The sequence below is a fragment of the Ostrea edulis genome, chromosome 7, assembly GCF_947568905.1.
Source record: "Ostrea edulis chromosome 7, xbOstEdul1.1, whole genome shotgun sequence".
NCBI lineage: Eukaryota > Metazoa > Mollusca > Bivalvia > Ostreida > Ostreidae > Ostrea > Ostrea edulis.
The window spans coordinates 52,935,190-52,952,507 of record NC_079170.1 but is presented as its reverse complement, the minus strand read 5'-3'; the positions used below and the strand labels follow the sequence as shown (position 1 = coordinate 52,952,507).

The 17,318-nt window shown below is 36.0% G+C and overlaps 1 protein-coding gene across 6 annotated transcripts in view; it reads left to right on the top strand.

Moving 5' to 3' along the window:
* The window catches only part of LOC125654412 (uncharacterized), a 73,878-nt gene that overhangs the window by 20,480 nt on the left and 36,080 nt on the right, over positions 1 to 17,318 (top strand). For 4 of the 6 annotated variants that reach the window (XM_056144717.1, XM_056144716.1, XM_056144719.1 and 1 more), the window contains one exon: positions 1,411 to 1,474. The exons of 1 other annotated variant lie outside the window; for it this stretch is intronic. In XM_056144717.1, coding sequence (XP_056000692.1) covers positions 1,411 to 1,474 — 64 coding nt within the window. Of the gene's footprint in view, positions 1 to 1,410; positions 1,475 to 1,500; positions 12,779 to 13,878; positions 14,018 to 17,318 lie in introns of those variants that run through there. One more of the 6 variants, XM_056144720.1, reaches the window with a different exon arrangement.

Genomic DNA, 17,318 nt, shown 5'->3' with positions numbered 1-17,318 from the left:
AATCTGTTTCGTTTCGGTAGGTTTCGTTTCGTTTAGGTGGGTTTCGTTTTGTTTCGGTAGATTTCGTTTCGTTTCTTGTCGCACTTTACAGGTGCCCGTTATAAAATAATGTAATTTACTGAGTTTTTCTTTCAAATCAGAACTTCCTATTTCTCTGTTAGAGTTAAATACAAATAATTGTTTCTAGAGAAGCAACTTTTCATAAACTTCAGATGAAGGAGCTTTCAGATATACTCTCCTCGGTTTGCTCGGCAAACCACTGCCTACTTTCTAGACTACTTCGAATGAACTTGTGATGAATTAGACAGAGAAGTAGCTCTTCTTCTGCCTTAAAATCGCCAGCTTAATGTTCTTCAAATGTACTGTCTTTCCTCGATTTCTGAAAATATCTTCTTTAACAAAACGAATAAAGCTTTCGGAAAGTATGGTACTTTTTCATTAGATTTAATATACGATTCCGATAGTTTTCCAAGCTACAAGATAAACGATTTTCATGATTCATTGAGGTATATATGTATCAGGACAACTCTCCCTCTCTTGAGACAACTCACCCCTTGTCCAAATCCAAGAGATGTATTAGCGAAAATAGATAAAATTGTAGATAAAATATATATCATATATATATATATATATATATATATATATATATATATATATATATATATGATCACAAATCCGATAGAGTGTATATTTGACTAGTTTCTATTAGTCTTCTTGAGGAAACTAGTCGAGAATATTCTATTGGCTTATATGGGCTTGTGAATTTTCATATGTACTTGACTGATCTAAAAGTACCACTACTAATATTAGAGTGGTGTTACTCTCATAGTTGCAGAACACTTCCATGTATATTTGTCCTGGAGAATTTCCATCTCTGAAAAATTATTCTTTGTATCTTAGAAAAATGCACACAAAGGTTTATTGCTATCATTATAACGTGGTAGTAAATCAAAATTGCAAAATATTCACTGTATAGTAGTTAATCAAAGTTTTGAAGTTATATGCTGGGATTTAACAAAATGTTGAATCTACATATTTACAAGTTTCGTCAGATTCTCAACTTTTTTATTTTCCTTATTTTCATTTGCCATGATCTTGATTGTTGTATGATTCCTTTAACTAGCACTTATTTTAAAAGTATTTATCCATCACATTTATAACATTAATATTTATCATCCTGCACTAAATTATATCAATATGTGTATCAATTAATTCGGCTGCAATTGGTATACAAGTATATAAAAACATTTGGTACATGTAAAATGGGGTAAAATTTAGCATTTTGACAGAAAACAAAAAGAACAAATACGAAAACTTTGATAAAAAAAACTTTCTACATTAGAAATTACTTCAGTTGCAATTGTAAGTGAAAGATCTATACATGTATTTCAACTTCTAACTTTTTTGCAGGATTCCAAGTTATAATTTTGATTCTTCCATTTGTCATCAGTAAAATTGCCAGACATGAATTCAAGTAAGCATAAAAGTTACTTAATTTTGATAACCCATATTCTTGCAATACAGGAACATTACGGAGACATTTTAGCTCATAACTGTGAAATACGATGCTCCTGCCAATGAGAAGGTCAGATATCAAGATCATTTTTTCTGACCTGCCACCATTAAGCTTTGCCGCACTGGGCAAAACGTTTGACCTCCCTGCACGTAGAATCAGGGGCCTGCGTGAATATTTGTAAATTCTAATGCAGATGGATGACTGAATCCACTATTTTTATAGTAGTACTGAATGAGAAGAATGTAAGCTTGAAAATTGTGATTAGCGAAATATGATACGAGATGTGCATTCGTTTCACGGCACAGAAGTTGTATTTTCCGTGGGTCACGGTAAATAAACCGTGTGCGGAACGGATTCTTGAGGTACATGAGGGATGATTTTTATACGACTTCGTAGAATAGGGACTGCTCCAAAGATCTGAGGCGTTGAGTGGACGAAATACGGGAAATTACAGCGAAAACTAGGCTTGATGCGAGGAAGGGGTCCATACTTGTTTAAATATAAGTATTGTTCACATTATTTGACGGAAGCAAGCCCATGTGCTCTGTACTGAAAACTATTGGCGGTACTTACAAAATTAAGAAGGTGCTAACTTAAATGAAGTTTACAGAACAAAATCAACAATAAACCAGAGGTGGAGAAATTGAAAATTTTATTAATAAACTGAAATGAAAGTTAAATCAATAATGAAATTAAAAAAAACTTAACTCCGAAGTATTAAGGTAGAATCTGTTTCAAATATTATGAAATGAATTGTACACAATCGTCCTGAGAAGTGCCAGCCACTTTGCGCTTTACTCTTGCCTTATAATTATTTTTTTGGTGTTATAACATTTATTTCCATATGAACATATACACTATTTGTACATGTATGTGAATATATGATGACAAAACATAAGTATATATTATTGATGTCAAGCATAAAGATATGGTAACATATCTAGATCTTTGATATCATATCTGATTTTGTCTTGCCTATTATGCCCACAACAAGCATCGCAAAACCAATTCGGGTACTAGTATGTAAAAGTAGACTATGCTTAGTGAGCAAATTCAAAACCCAATTTAGACGTAAGGGTGCACATTTGGCAATATTATTTTTTAATCTGAATACAAATTTGGTCATCATTCAGTAAATGGGATATTCTTCCTCATAAGTACGTAACACTTTTAACGAAAACATTTACGGGACAAACACATTTATATAACACACTCATAAATGAAACAAATGTTGACTAAAACATTTTATTGACAATACACTCTTGGATATTGCCTCTATGAATCAATCATGCATAATTCAGATTCACACGCGACGTAAGAAACCCACACCAACGTTCTCCTCTTAATGAAAATAACCCGAAATATGTATGATTTTAGCGGTAAATCTTCACTCGTAAAGTTTTAAACTGTTTAGATAAATCAAGTGCTGATGGTCTGTTTCTAAATCGAACTCGCGCTCATACAAAATCTTTTGAGACTTCTGTGTTGACCAAATGATTGACAAAAAAAAAATGAAGAATAATTTTTTTAAGCATCGTTGAATTCCTAATTATATTGCGATGGGATGTTTCTGTCCTTTTTTCTCCTGTAAATGAGGCTAAAGACATGTTCTAGTTTCAAAATCGTTGAGGACGTCACGGATCACTTCAGATGTGGAAACACTATTTCCTGTTACTCTGTAATCTGTAGTAGACATGTTAGTGGTAAGAAACAATTTGGAATGAATTTCCGGGGGGGGGGGGGGGGGGGATACCAAATCGAGGAATGCTTGCAGTGGTTTCCTCGTAGAAGGGTAACTGGCTTCCTAAACGACTTTCACTTTATCTGGAATTGTATCATTTCCCTTCCAAATATATAATTCAAACATTCCAGTTGATGATAAGCAATGACACATTTTCTTTGTTTCTTTTCGTAGTCTATGTAAAACTAAATTGTACTAAAATATGATCTTTAAATGTCTTCGAAAGTATCAGGATACCATTGATGCAGTTACCCACATTAGACAAATGACGAAAACCCGCACGCAATATAAGGCATTTTAGTGCAGTTCTTTTTTCTTCTTTCTTTCTATGCAATACAAGATACACATGTACATGTATCTGGTCTGACAAAATAATATTGCCCTGTCTAACAGAACCTTTAATTCTGTCAGACCAAATGTCTGACAGTGATTTAAAAAATTCGACAATTCTGAAAGTATCTGATATATTTTTTTCGTTTATACAGTTATATTTAGACCGTGTTTGTGTGAAGTAGAATGAGTGAGGGCGAATTTTATTTTGTTTCATTTTCGTTGATTTTCTAAATAAATTTATTTTTGTTTGTTGTACATTGTATATCTATTATTTTTCAATTTCAGTATAACAATATAAATAATAAGAAACGACTTATTACAATGCTCATATGTACAACAATCGAGATTCAGAAAATAAAGCAATGGTCTAAAATATGGGCTGTGAAAAAACAATCAATCTAGATATCACAAGAAAACACATCTTGCATCCTGAAGTAAAATTTGGTTATAATGGTCCGGAAGTTCTGAACACAGAAAATCATACTCATTTAGGATTACAATTTCAATCTGATAGCACTTGGAGATCACAATATTAGATATTTATGAAAAGGTATCTAATAGACTTATGCTGAAATATACTCTAAATAGGCAATCTCTAATATAAAAAAAAATATTTTTCTTTTATTCGCCCTGTTATTGAATATGGTAATTTAGTTTGGGATAATTGTACAGAAAGAGAATCCAATTTACTAGAGAATGTTCAGGTAAATTCTTCCAGGTCAGCACTATATGATGAATTGGGCTGGGATAGCTTATCAACCAGAAGAAAAGTTCATAAACTTATTCTATTTTACAAAATAGTATATGGAATTGCTCCCCAATATCTTCAAGAACTTTTGATAACTTAAATTTCTCCACAAAATTTATATCAATTGAGAAACTATGATAATCTTAAATTCATTCTTCCTCAAATTAGGACCTCATCATATATGAATAGCTTTGTACCTTCACCAATTAAACTATGGAATGACCTACCAGCCCATATTAGAAACCTTCCTACTCTTACATCATTTAAAACTGTTATAATAATATGTACTACAATAAATCAAATAAACTGTTTAATCATGGTATATCTACCTACCTATCCTCTTCGACCCATGGTCGGCTCATAAGGCTTGACAGCATCTTCCGCCATCTCACTCTGTCATTTGCTACTGTAACTGCTTCGCTCCAAGTTTGCCATCCTAGTTGTTCGCGTTCTGCCTCTGCACTTCTTCGCCATGTTGTTTTTGGGCGACCTCTCTTTCTCTTACCCTCTGGGGCCCATGTCAGGGCTACTCTGGAGTTGTTGTCATGTGGTTTCCTCAGAGTATGTCCTATCCATATCCATCTTTGGCATTTAACAATTTCACCTACTGGGCATGTCCTTGTCCTACAGTATAGTTCATTGTTATTGACTTTCATTGGCCAGAAGATGCGGAGTACCCTTCATAGACATTTTCTCTGAAAAGTTTCCAATCTGGTGACATCACTTTCATTCAGTTTCCATATTTCTGCTCCATAGAGTAGCACATACATCACATTGACCTTTGTTGCTCTGCTGTATTTGGTGGACTTCCAAAGAGGATTAAGCATTGCAAATGCATTCCTGGCTAAACTCAGTCTGTGCTTGATGTCTTCTGTTGTCCCTCCTGTCTTGTTGACAATAGCACCAAGGTATGTGAAAGTGTCCACATCCTCAACGTTTCTTCCCTTGATTGTGGTAGGATTGGTTTCCTTGTTGTTAATTCTCAACACCTTGGTCTTGTTCGTGTTGATCCGGAGACCAATACTTTCAGCATGTTTACACAGTCTTTCGGTCTTTTCCTGCATGTGCTGGTGCTTACTAGATAAGAGGGCAATATCATCAGCGTAATCAAGGTCTTCTAGCTGGTTGATAAACTTCCATCTGATGCCTGTTCTCTTTCCGTTGGTGGTATTCTTCATAACCCAGTCCACAGCAATTATAAAAAGGAAGCCTGACATCACACATCCCTGTCTGACTCCAGTTTTCACTGAAAACCATTCTGATGACTGTCCATTGTTGATGACACAGCTACTACTACCATTGTACATTTCTTTAATCATCTCGATAAAAAGATTTGGAATTCCATATGACTTCAGGATCTGCCAAAACTTCTCCCTGTCTAGGCTATCGAAAGCTCTACGGAAGTCAACAAAGTTAATGTACAAGGATGAATGTCATTCAATGCACTGGTCTACGATGTTACGCAGTACAAAAATCGGTTCAGATGTTCCATGTCCTTTCCTGTATGCTGCCTGTTCATTTCTCAACTTTTCTTCTACTCCTTTCTTAACTCTCTCTATAAGAACCCTGCAGAAGACTTTCCCTGGTATTGAGAGCAGTGATATTCCTCTACTGTTGTCACACCTTGTAAGATCACCTGATTTTGGTATTTTAGCAATCATCGATTTCTTCCAATCGCGTGGCATACTGATGTTTTTCCTTACATTCTCAAACATATGTAGCAGTTTCTTGGATGTTATCTCACCTCCAGCTTTTAACATTTCTCCATTTATGTTGTCTACACCTGCTGCTTTACCATTTTTCAACTTCTTTATTGCAGGCCTCATTTCCTCCCCTGTAAAAGGGCCAGTGTTGATTTCCTCGATGGTTTCAATGTTGCTGATGTTGATCTGATTGACACCTTCATCCTCATTACACTGGTTTTCAATATTCAACACTTCTTCAAAGTGATCTTTCCATCTTTTAAGTATCTGATCAGCGTCAGTGAGTAGTTTGCCGGTCTTATCCCTTACTCCTGATGTTGCCTGCTCTTCTTATTACACAGCTCTTTGGTAATCTTGTACAGAGTTCCCATATCATTTCTGTTTGCTGTCTCCTCTGCCTCCTCAGCAAGTCCATTTATGTAATATCACTTATCAGCTCTAGTCTTTTTCTTCACGTTATTATCCATTTCACTGTACCTCTGTTGTTTAATGGCACGTATCCTTTCAGAATATGCGTTGTTTACTTCACTCTCCATCTTTTTCCTTTCATCTATTGCTTTCCAGGTTTCATTACTGATCCACTCCTCCTTATGCTTTCTACGTTTCTTGCCTATGATCTTTTCAGCCGTCTCTGTGTAAACTGTTGTAAAGTTGTCCCATTCTGCTTGTATGTTGTTCTCATCTATAGTATCCTGCCCTTCTAGTGCTTCAAACCTTTTACTTAATTCTAAAGTGAACTGTTTTTGGGTGTCTTTTTGTTTTAATAATGCGGTATTGTACGCTACTCTTTTGCTGTTGTTTCTAGCTCTGTGTTGTGATAATCTTAGCTTCAGTTTTCCAACTACTAGATTGTGGTCAGTTCCAGCATCTGCCCCTCCCACAGCTCGTACATCTGCAAGAGATCTTCTATATCTGTCATTGACAATGAAGTGGTCAATTTGATTTCTATCTCTATTGTTTGGTGAATTCCATGTGTATTTATGTATGTCCTTGCGTTTAAATAGCGTTCCTCCAATAACTAGATTGTATTCCTCGCATAATCCAACCAGTCTTTCACCATTCTCATTGATGTCACCCAGGCCTTCTTTCCCCAATACTCTCTTGTGATCCATGTTGTTACTACCCACTTTGGCGTTTGCATCTCCTATGATAATTAGCATATCATGTGTAGGTGTTATCTCAATCTCCTTCTGCAGTTGTTCTTAGAAGGCATCTTTTCCTTCTTTATCAGCATCGTTGGTTGGGCTGTAGATTTGTATGATGATGGCTTTCACATATTTTGAGTTGAATCTAGCACTCATGATCCTCTCATTTACTGGGTTCCATTTGATTAAGCACTTCCTGGTCTCCGGGCTTAACATGAGTCCTACGCCTCTATGATGTTGGTCTTCTGATCCAGAGTACAGGATTGTCTCTCCGGAGTTAACCCTCACTTCTCCAAACCCAGTCCATCTCAACTCGCTTATACCAAGTATATCAGGTGGTACCTTCTCATCTCTCTTGCTACAATTGCAGTTTTTCCGGTGCTCGTGAAAACCTCGAGAAACGCGCACCCTTCCTCTTTATTTCTCAATATTTTTTGTTTTTTTTTAACTGGTTGCGCTGTCCCCCCTCTCTAAATAAGTAAATGAACAGACAACCAAACAAACACATAAATGAAACTTATGTGCTTAGTCCCATATAACCTACATACAAAAGTTTAGCTCAATCGGTTCACAAACACCAGAATGACAGTCGAAAATAGTTCGCTATGATTACAGCTCGCGGTGCTTTGAGCTCGCGATCAAGATATTTCATGTGATGGGAAGCACATGCCAGGAACACATGTAACCCACATATCGAATCACAAACACCAGAGATATTGCAGAGTTGCTGAAAATTGTACACAGCGCGTAGCGCTTTAAGCTCTCATTTCAGAATTCTCATTTTTCGGGAGGCATGTCAGAGGGATACTTGTAATCTACATACAAAATTACAGTCCAATAGGTCGACAAACACCAGAGATATGGGTGCGGGAAGACAGACAGACCAAGTGAAACCTATGTACCACCATATCAGAGGGGGTACAATAAAATAACTAGATGTGCAATTTATCCTAAAAACGTTAATAAAATACTGGCGGGCGACGATTTAGGACGGGCCACGATTTGGGGTGTACTATAGTACATCCCAAATCGTCGCTCCTAATGATAGTGCAATCTTGTCCCAAATCATCGCCGGGGTGACGATTTGGGATGCCGGGCGACGATTTGGGATGGGGCGACGATTTGGGGTGTAACAGGGTGTTGGTAGTAGTGTGCATACTTCATATGACTGTGCAGATATCTTCCCCACCCGTTCATTTTTATAGGCGGAGGAAATTCAAACCTCGAATAAATATTTCTCTCCGATCTATGTTGCCTCTTTTTACCTTTTATCTTTAGGTTTCAGTAAGCTGTACTAAATGTGTCATTACCACAAAATGCTAAGTTATCCACGTTTTACACGTAATAAAAATAGCTCACAGTGGCGGATTTATAGGGGGGGGGGGCACACCCCTAAAATATTCAGATTTAAGATAAAACATGGTCTCTTGTGTAGAAAAAAAAATGATAAAAGAAGCAATCTTTTCCCCCATTTCTATATATATATTTTTAAAAACGTGTCTTTTTTTAATTTGTGAATCGCAGTTCTATACAAAATGTTTCCGCAGTTACTTCAATATGCACTTTTCCGATCATGAAGAAAAGAAAAAAATAGTTGACTTCTTTTCAAAAGTTACCGTCAGACCAGATTATGGTGGCAAAAGATTTGTATTAATTTGTAATATATTTTTTGCAACATAATTTAACGTTTAGGTAAGATTCATATATACATTCTGAAAAAAATTGTACTTGACGATGCTGTTAATTGAATCACAGGTGCTTGTTTTCAGAAACCACTCTTTCCCCCGTGCCACCACAGGCAGTCTTCTGTCTCTGAATAGCCACTTCAGTGCAATTAATTTTGTTCTGTTTAAATCTCTCTAATGCATGTCCACAATGTCTTACATTTTCAAAAAAAATATCATTACGAAAAAAAAATGATAGAAAATAAAAACCAAGGGATGATTTGTAAATTGCTTTCATATTTGAATATATTGCGCAATTTGCCTGTGTTTTGACAGTTTACGGCAATGGCTATAGTTGTATTATGTTTAGAATTATACTAAATGAATATTAGACTATGTCATTAAATCGATAGTTTAAACGTCAGCCATCTCGACATGTTTGACATACATGTAAGTGTATTAATTACATGTATAAGAGCATACTTGCGCCTGCTAAATTAGAAGTGATTTCAATTTGAGTAATTTGGTATGAACTCCAACTAATCAATTGATTTAAAATAACCCTGCCTCTTATCTACGCTTTCTACCAAAGAAAAGAGTTCCCCTCCCTTGACCCGCAAGACTGTACATGTACATTTTTTCTCTATGAAAAATATCTAAAACTTGATAATAGTTTCCGTTCACATCATTCTCAGGAATGTACTTGCATATTGTCAAAATAGTGAAATAATAATTATATGAAAAATTATTTGTGGAATATCCGACTCTACTTTTGGTCATACGTATTAAGCATTACAGTTGTAGCGGTCAGCCGGGTTCGATCGCCGGTGGCCAGTTACCTCAGTTGGTAGAGCACTTGACTAGAGAATTCAGGGGGCCCCGGTTCGCATCCTGGTTTGGAACGTTGCATTTTCTCCCTTCATTTTACAAAGTACAAACAGCATATTAGTCTGATTGTCTCTCTGATCTATGAATGACAATGACGGATCCAGAAAATTTACAAAGAGGTGGGTGTGACACAAGTTTATACCTTCTTCGCCCAAGGAAGGGGCAGGGGTTGTAGTTGGTCGTATATTTTTAACGTTCCGCTCGAAAATTTTACACTCATATGGAGACGTCACCATTGCCGGTGAAGGACTGCAAAATTATGGATTAAGGTGTAGGGATACGAAGGAAAAAGTAATCTGTATACGGTATTTTATTCTCATAGCAATAATGAAAGATGGATCTCAAATAGCAAAGTCGTCGTGCTCCACTTATCTTCCTTTTCGGAGCTTACATTGTATGTGAGAGAAATGGCGGGTAGTTTAAGCCAGTGTGATCAACATTTGAAGTAACTCCAGTCAACATTGTCATTGAAGAAGTTTCTACTGAGAGTTCAGAAGTCGAACCTGTGAGTGACAACCCTTATCCTCTCACAGACTTCCCACTTCATAATTTGCAAACAGAGTGCGTAGCTGAGATGTCCGCTGAACATACACAAGATGTCAATTGTAATAGCAGAACCCCACTGGTAGAAGAATTGACAGAAGGATTACTTCATTTTTGTAGTAATAATACAAGGAACGTGGCCTCTGTGGTTTGAATACTATTGAAAATGGTGACATGGATTAATGCAGTCCTAAAACCCTCTTGAAAGCTTTCTCCCCTTTGGAACGGTTATAATTTACCTCATATATCTTGTAATAAACAATGAAGTTCAATGTTCATATTTTAAAAACATAACGAAAACGTCAGATGGCATCACAAAAACATCGTTAAAACCATGCATCGTTGCAAATTTTCAATATATTAGAAAACAATCTGATTAAAATCAGCTCCTCCATCCGATCCTCATGTTTTTTAATCTCGCTACGCGATCCTCGTGTAGCGACATTAAAAAAAGAGGACCTCATTTTGATCAGATTCTATATTCGGAATGGTTGTATCCTACGTTATACTTTCGTAGAATGGTTATATCCAGCGTTACATTTGAATTATCATTAATAATCGTCTTAATCGCAAAGTTTTCGTCCTGACGTTTATGGTATACATTTGTAATGATGTTGTCTTTTCACTGATGTAATTGAATTGCAGGTGCGTTTTTCTGTTTTCTATCAAAATGAAGAAAACGAACGACTGAGACCAATTTACAAGAAATTTTCAAACAATGTTGAAGTGATTGAGCAAGTGGTAGGGGATCACGCCGAATGCTACATGCATCAATCAAACCAGAATTCATTGCGTCACCTGATAGGTTATATAATTCTTAAGAAGTTTCTGTTTGAATAAAATATGGGTCACTTTCCCTTTCCACAGTAAATTACCGTTGGGGTTGATTGAACTATAGGATTAAACATTCTTTTTGAAGAGTTTATCGATGTGTAAACTCCGGACATTTTATTAACAATTGCAAAAATTTGAATAGTTTCCCCGCACTATGTTATTTGTTTTCAGGCGTGTATGAATACATCGCGTTTTCGTGTTTATTGATGTATAAACTCTTGCTCAGCTTTATTTTTGTCCAATCAAAACAATTGTAATAAATAACATTGGAATTATTCTGCGTTAAAAGCAAGATTGCATCCTGTGTTTGGATGGTTGTATCCAAATGACGTTCGACCACGGTGGACATAAGACGCCACTGTTACAAGGACACAACATATCCGTACAACATGATAACCCAGAGAGTAACCTGCCGGATATAAGTCTGCATGACGATGCTAAGATGAAATATCATTTTATCGACAATCGCATACCAGAATCTACTTTATGTTCCGTTAGCCTCAGCTTAACCTTGCCAAGTGGACTAGGCTTGTTTTTTGGCATGACAGGCAGAACCAGTAACACAGTGTTGAATTGAAAAAATGTCATTTATTAATAAAATGACGAAAATGAAACTTGACAAAATAATGGGGGTCAGAAAAGACTAGAAAACATTGGTAAACGTCTTTGGATAAGTATTATGCAATCTGACCCCCAGCAAAATCTAACATAAAGATATATGGGGGCCAAAAACATGACCCCCAACTACTTTCCGATTTCTATCGAAACTGTATAAGGACACAAGGAAAACGACTGGAGAAACAAAACGATACTGCCAGCGCAAGTGGTTTCTCATGTTCATTTTCATTGGTTATTCCAAATTGCAAGACGTTATTTACTGTATTGGCTCTCGTTTTTTCCCTTGGCCTGACAGTGCTCATCGCCATGGTAAGGAATTAATATGAATGGCATATGATAACTGGAAGGATTTGAAGTGCCATGCTGTAACGGATTATCATCTCTCCTCAATGGCCAGAATGAGAAGATTCATTGATACATATCGAATGCCTTCAAAACGTGTGAATGTTTCTATGAAGTTCAATGCCTCAGAAATGATGAACAAGAATCACGAAATTCTATCGTCAATTACAAAATAACTTATTGTTTGTGATAGAGGAGGAATAGCATTACGTGGCCACAGATATGATGATACAATTAAATGTCAGGATTACAATTAAGGATGTACATGTACTCTCGTAGCAATTTTACCGTGAGTGAGTCTCCATACTTTTTAAAGTCGTAAATATAGGAATGAGTGTGTTTTATTTTATATGCACAAAGTAGAACATTAATATGTGTTTTTGTTTGTTATGAGTGTAAATAAACTAACAAAAAATTAATTAAAACATGACAATTTCTTACTTTTTCTCTCATTTTACGACATTCTTGATGACGTTACGATTGAGCTCGAAGATATGAACACTGTACGATGTCAAATTCAGTCTATTCTAAAGCAGTCCAGAAATATACACGGGCGATTCGTTAGAAGTAAAAGGGCAGTTATAGATCAGGCTGCATATGATATTCTCAGAAGTGAGTGGCAGACGAAAAGAAAATGCATACAAGCAGGAACAACCACATACATTGTGATACAGTACATAGTGCCAGACGACCGACGAGAGGGGTGAGTAGATGTGTTGACGATGTAGTACCCGAATCAGAGGTTTCTGATATAGTTTTGAATGAATTCGTAAATTTTTCAATATGCAAGATATTTTTTATGAAAACCTACAAACTAATTCGATCTGTACCCAAATTGATCTTCGATCTTCCCATCTAATCGGTCATCATGAGCGAATTATCGCCCCTAACGTTCAATGTATTATCGAAGCATCATTTTGATTAAAAAGTGTAATCTATATCACTGGAATTTTTTTTAAATAGCCAACGTAAACAGCGAATTTAATGTATAAAACTGAACCCAAAGGGAAAGGGGTTTCTCCCATTTAGAGAATTATGATGCACCGTTCGTGTACAAATTAGTTAAAACAAAAGATGATTTTGTTGATTTGTTTAACGTCCCTCTCGAGAATCTTTCACTCATATGGAGACGTCACCACTGCCAGTGAAGGGCTGCAAAATTTAGGCCTATGCTCGGCGCTTATGGCCATTGAGAAGGGAGGGATCTTTATTGTGCCACATCTGCTGTGACACAGGACCTCAGGTTTTGCGGTCTCATCCGAAGGACCGCCCCATTTAGTCGCCTCTTACGACAACCAAGGGGGTACTAAGGACCTATTCTAACCCGGATCCCCACGGGAGTAATTTTGTTGACTATATATACCTGTATGAATATGTTCCTATTGGGCTACTAGATCGATAATTTGTTTCTAATCAGTTCTGGAAAATTAAATTATTTTATCAAAAATTCATTTTATTTCATTTCCTCCAAAGTGTAATTGTCAATTTTTTTTTAATAACGTTAAAATTTGTTAATTTTATGAGTATTGAAAATGCACAGTTAAGAAAATACTGAATAGAATTTCAGTATATATTTCATAAACAGTAATTTATGCACAATGAAATTCATATATAATATGTAGCACAACAAATTCCTTTAGAGCAACAATTTGTTGAGCAAGGCATTAAAAATAATCCCTGCCTAGACAAAAATTGGAGTTAGTTAAAGTTGGTGTATTAGCGGTCGGGAGGTAAATCTAATAGTATATATTGTTAAAAATTTACAGTATTGATAGAAATTGAGTTCCAATGTTTGCTTTTTAGCTACATCCATTTGGTAACCACAGAGAGAGGGATGCGTCATAGTGTCATCATATGAGGAACCATACCAGGAAGTGCACATTTCTTCCTCATGGCCACATGGAAGTTGACTGTTAAAACTGGTTTCTGGATAACAACTCAAGTACTTTATATTCTATTCAAACCAAATTTGGAAATATGGATACGTACAAAGAAGGAAATATGTCTATTAATTTTGGGGTCATAAGGTCAAAAATCAAGTTCACAGTGCATGGAAATTAGAAAATGTTGATGTGGGGGCATATGTTTTACACATTCTTTAGTTATAAATGAATTAGTATTGTATATATGTATAGATTATCTACATGTATGTTTTCTGACTATTTATCATATGATAAAATAAATATATAAAATTTGTAAATATGAATTGAAGAATATACTTTTTATAACAAATAATATATTGTTATTGTTTAGAATGTATGTCAATATGTAAGAAGAGGGTGGGGACACAAAATGGTTCCAATTTTTGTTCCAATGTACACTACCTCACGCATTGTTTTTCATTTAAATTAAGCAAAAATAAAGGTCCTCAAAACCTCGAAGCCCCCAGTCTAACCCCCTCCCCACAACAGATCCTGGATCTGCCACTGTATTCAGACATTTTTTATCAAATATAAAATGTGCACATTATATCACCCCACCTGTTTTCCTTCCATGTCATCAGAGTAAAGCAGCAGTACACGCAAAATACAAAGATGCCTCCCTGGAATGAAGTGACCCATACATCCAGCTATCTACATTTAAAGAAGCTTGGAATTTGTGTGCATCTTTCATACAATTCATGAAACTCAAAACAGGCCTCTGCAAGACCTGTTATGATGTAGCCGGTGCATTTGATGAAGAGACCAAGTTGGAACTCACACAGCCCCTGATTGACCATATACTAGATCAAGCAAAACAGAGTCGCGAGGTCTGCAAAGAGTGTACTACTAGAACGCGGGATCAACTTAAGAATGATGACAAACCTCATGGCAGGTATTTGCAGTCATGTTCTGTACCTTATGCGACTATACATTTATATACGTTTGACTTTTCTCAATATGTGAATATTCCCCATTCTTCACAACAAGTCGGACCACTGTTTTTCTATAACCCCGAAAGGTACCGATATTCGGAGTATGTGATGAGAACTTTCCTCTGCAATCCAATTACCTAATAGATGAAATTGAAACTATGGGTGAAAATGGAAGTAAAATGCACGGACCCACTGCTGTATTGAGTATATTGCATCATTACTTCGACGCCAGCAGTTACGGCGAAACAGGCATTTTCACGACGATAAAGGCATTTTCACGACGATAACTCAACTCTACATTGTCTTACATGGCGCTGCGGACTCCACAAGACAGTGAATTTGCATTTTATGATAGCTGGTCATACCAAATATCCGTGTGATTTTTGCTTTGGAATGCTAAAGAAGAAATATCGGCGATCAGAAGTTGACAGCATTGAGCAGTTGGAAGAAGTAATAGAGCAATCTGCAAAGGTAATACGGTAGTAAGATGTGGAGATTTGCAATACACAACGTAGTTCAATTGGTATGCCTTCTTCAACAAATATTGTAAGCCGGTGAAAGGGGTCGGGAAATTCCATCATTTCATGTTCACAACTGAGGGATCAGGCGTAGTTTATGCGAAACAAACGCTTGATGCCCCAGCAGTACAAATTAATCTCTTCAAAGAAGGTGTCGAATTGGATGGCTTGCGCATTGAATTTGCGGAAGTTATTTTGCCAGGTGGACTTTCTAATGAGAGAATGTGATACCTCGTCCGCGAGATCAGAACCTATGTAAAAGCACCTTACAAAGATGTCACGTGTCCAGCTCCTGAGGAGGAATGAATGTATATGTATTTCATCAGACAAAGCTGAATAATTCTTTGTATTTTTGATCAACATCATTATGACATATTGATAAAACTAATTAGTAACAGAACATGTTATGAAAAATTCATGACGTCACAATGGAATATAAAATATCGGTGTTTTTCAAAGTAACTTTATAGAGGTGTCGTTTTCAAACTTCAATATCTTTGTTATTACTACAGATATTTAAGTCCCGTTTTCGATTTTTTCATCACCATTTCATGTACAATCTAAAATAATAAAAATATGAATTGTGAAAATTTTGCCATAAGGTCGATTTCTATCAGGCGAGGCTCAATTATTAGCAGAATGAGCCAAGTGATTGTTGGCGATAATTGTTTGATTAGTTATAAAACATAGTTGAATTTCAACAAGTCATAAAACGTGTACTGCATCCCTAACGTTAACTGTGCACGTACATGTACACGTATGCATAACGTAAATGCGTAGTTGTAGATAAAAAGAACTAAGAATGCTTATAAGCACGATATTTGACTTGCTCTCTGCCGTATTCTAAGTTTATATGTATGTAACCTTTAATCTATTGTTACCTACATTTTGGTTAATTTGTGTTTTGAATTTCGAAATTCGAATCTCGTACTTTGAATTTCGAATCTCGAATGAGCCTTCTGGCTAGGAGGTTATAAACGTTGGCTCGGGCTCCAGCTCCAACTCTAGCTCGAATTCAAAATCATACTCCTAGGAGTACGTGGTCAGATTCTAAGGTTATAAAACATTTCGAGTATGTACTCCTAGGAGTACTTACTCCAGTTTTCGAGTTCGTACTCAAACTTTTTTTTAATTGCACAAGCGGCCTTTTTTACACTCTTCCGTAATGGCGGCACCCATTTGTTTACGTTGAGTACGGATCACAGCAATATTACAAATGAATCCATAAAACGGTAAGTTAGTGCCAATTTTTTTGCTAAAATGTTCTATACAATATTTTTTCAAGAAATAATCATTGGATTAGTGTAAATATAAAGGGCTATATGTGTATATTATATCTCTTTACCATTTTCACTATCGTGTATATACATGTATCATAGATATATACAACATAAAACTGCGCTATCGTCTGCAGTGCATACTATACTCGCTATAAAATGGCAGAAAAAGATATACAGAGGCTAATATCATCAAATGAGGGTAGTGATTCATGTGAGAAGAAAGTGCGGACAAAGTGGTCTGCAGAGGAAGAAACAGCATTAATATCGGCTGTTTTAGACCTAGAGGACATCCTATTTGGGGATTTTAAGGGTCCAGGGGGGAAATCGGGCTTGGCAAAGAGGAGACAGGGTTGGGAGGAAGTGACAGATCTTTTGAATGCGTAAAATTTTTGTTTTCAAATTAAGATTAGTGATTTTATTATAGATGCATACATGTCTTTCGCATAGCTAATTATAAATCTTATTTACAGTAAGAATGAGGATGGGATGTTTTATGATAAATTTTATATACAAATTTTAATCGAGTTGGGGATTAAGCAACATATATAAGATTACCAGGGTTTTATCCAGCATTTAAATGTTACTAGATCT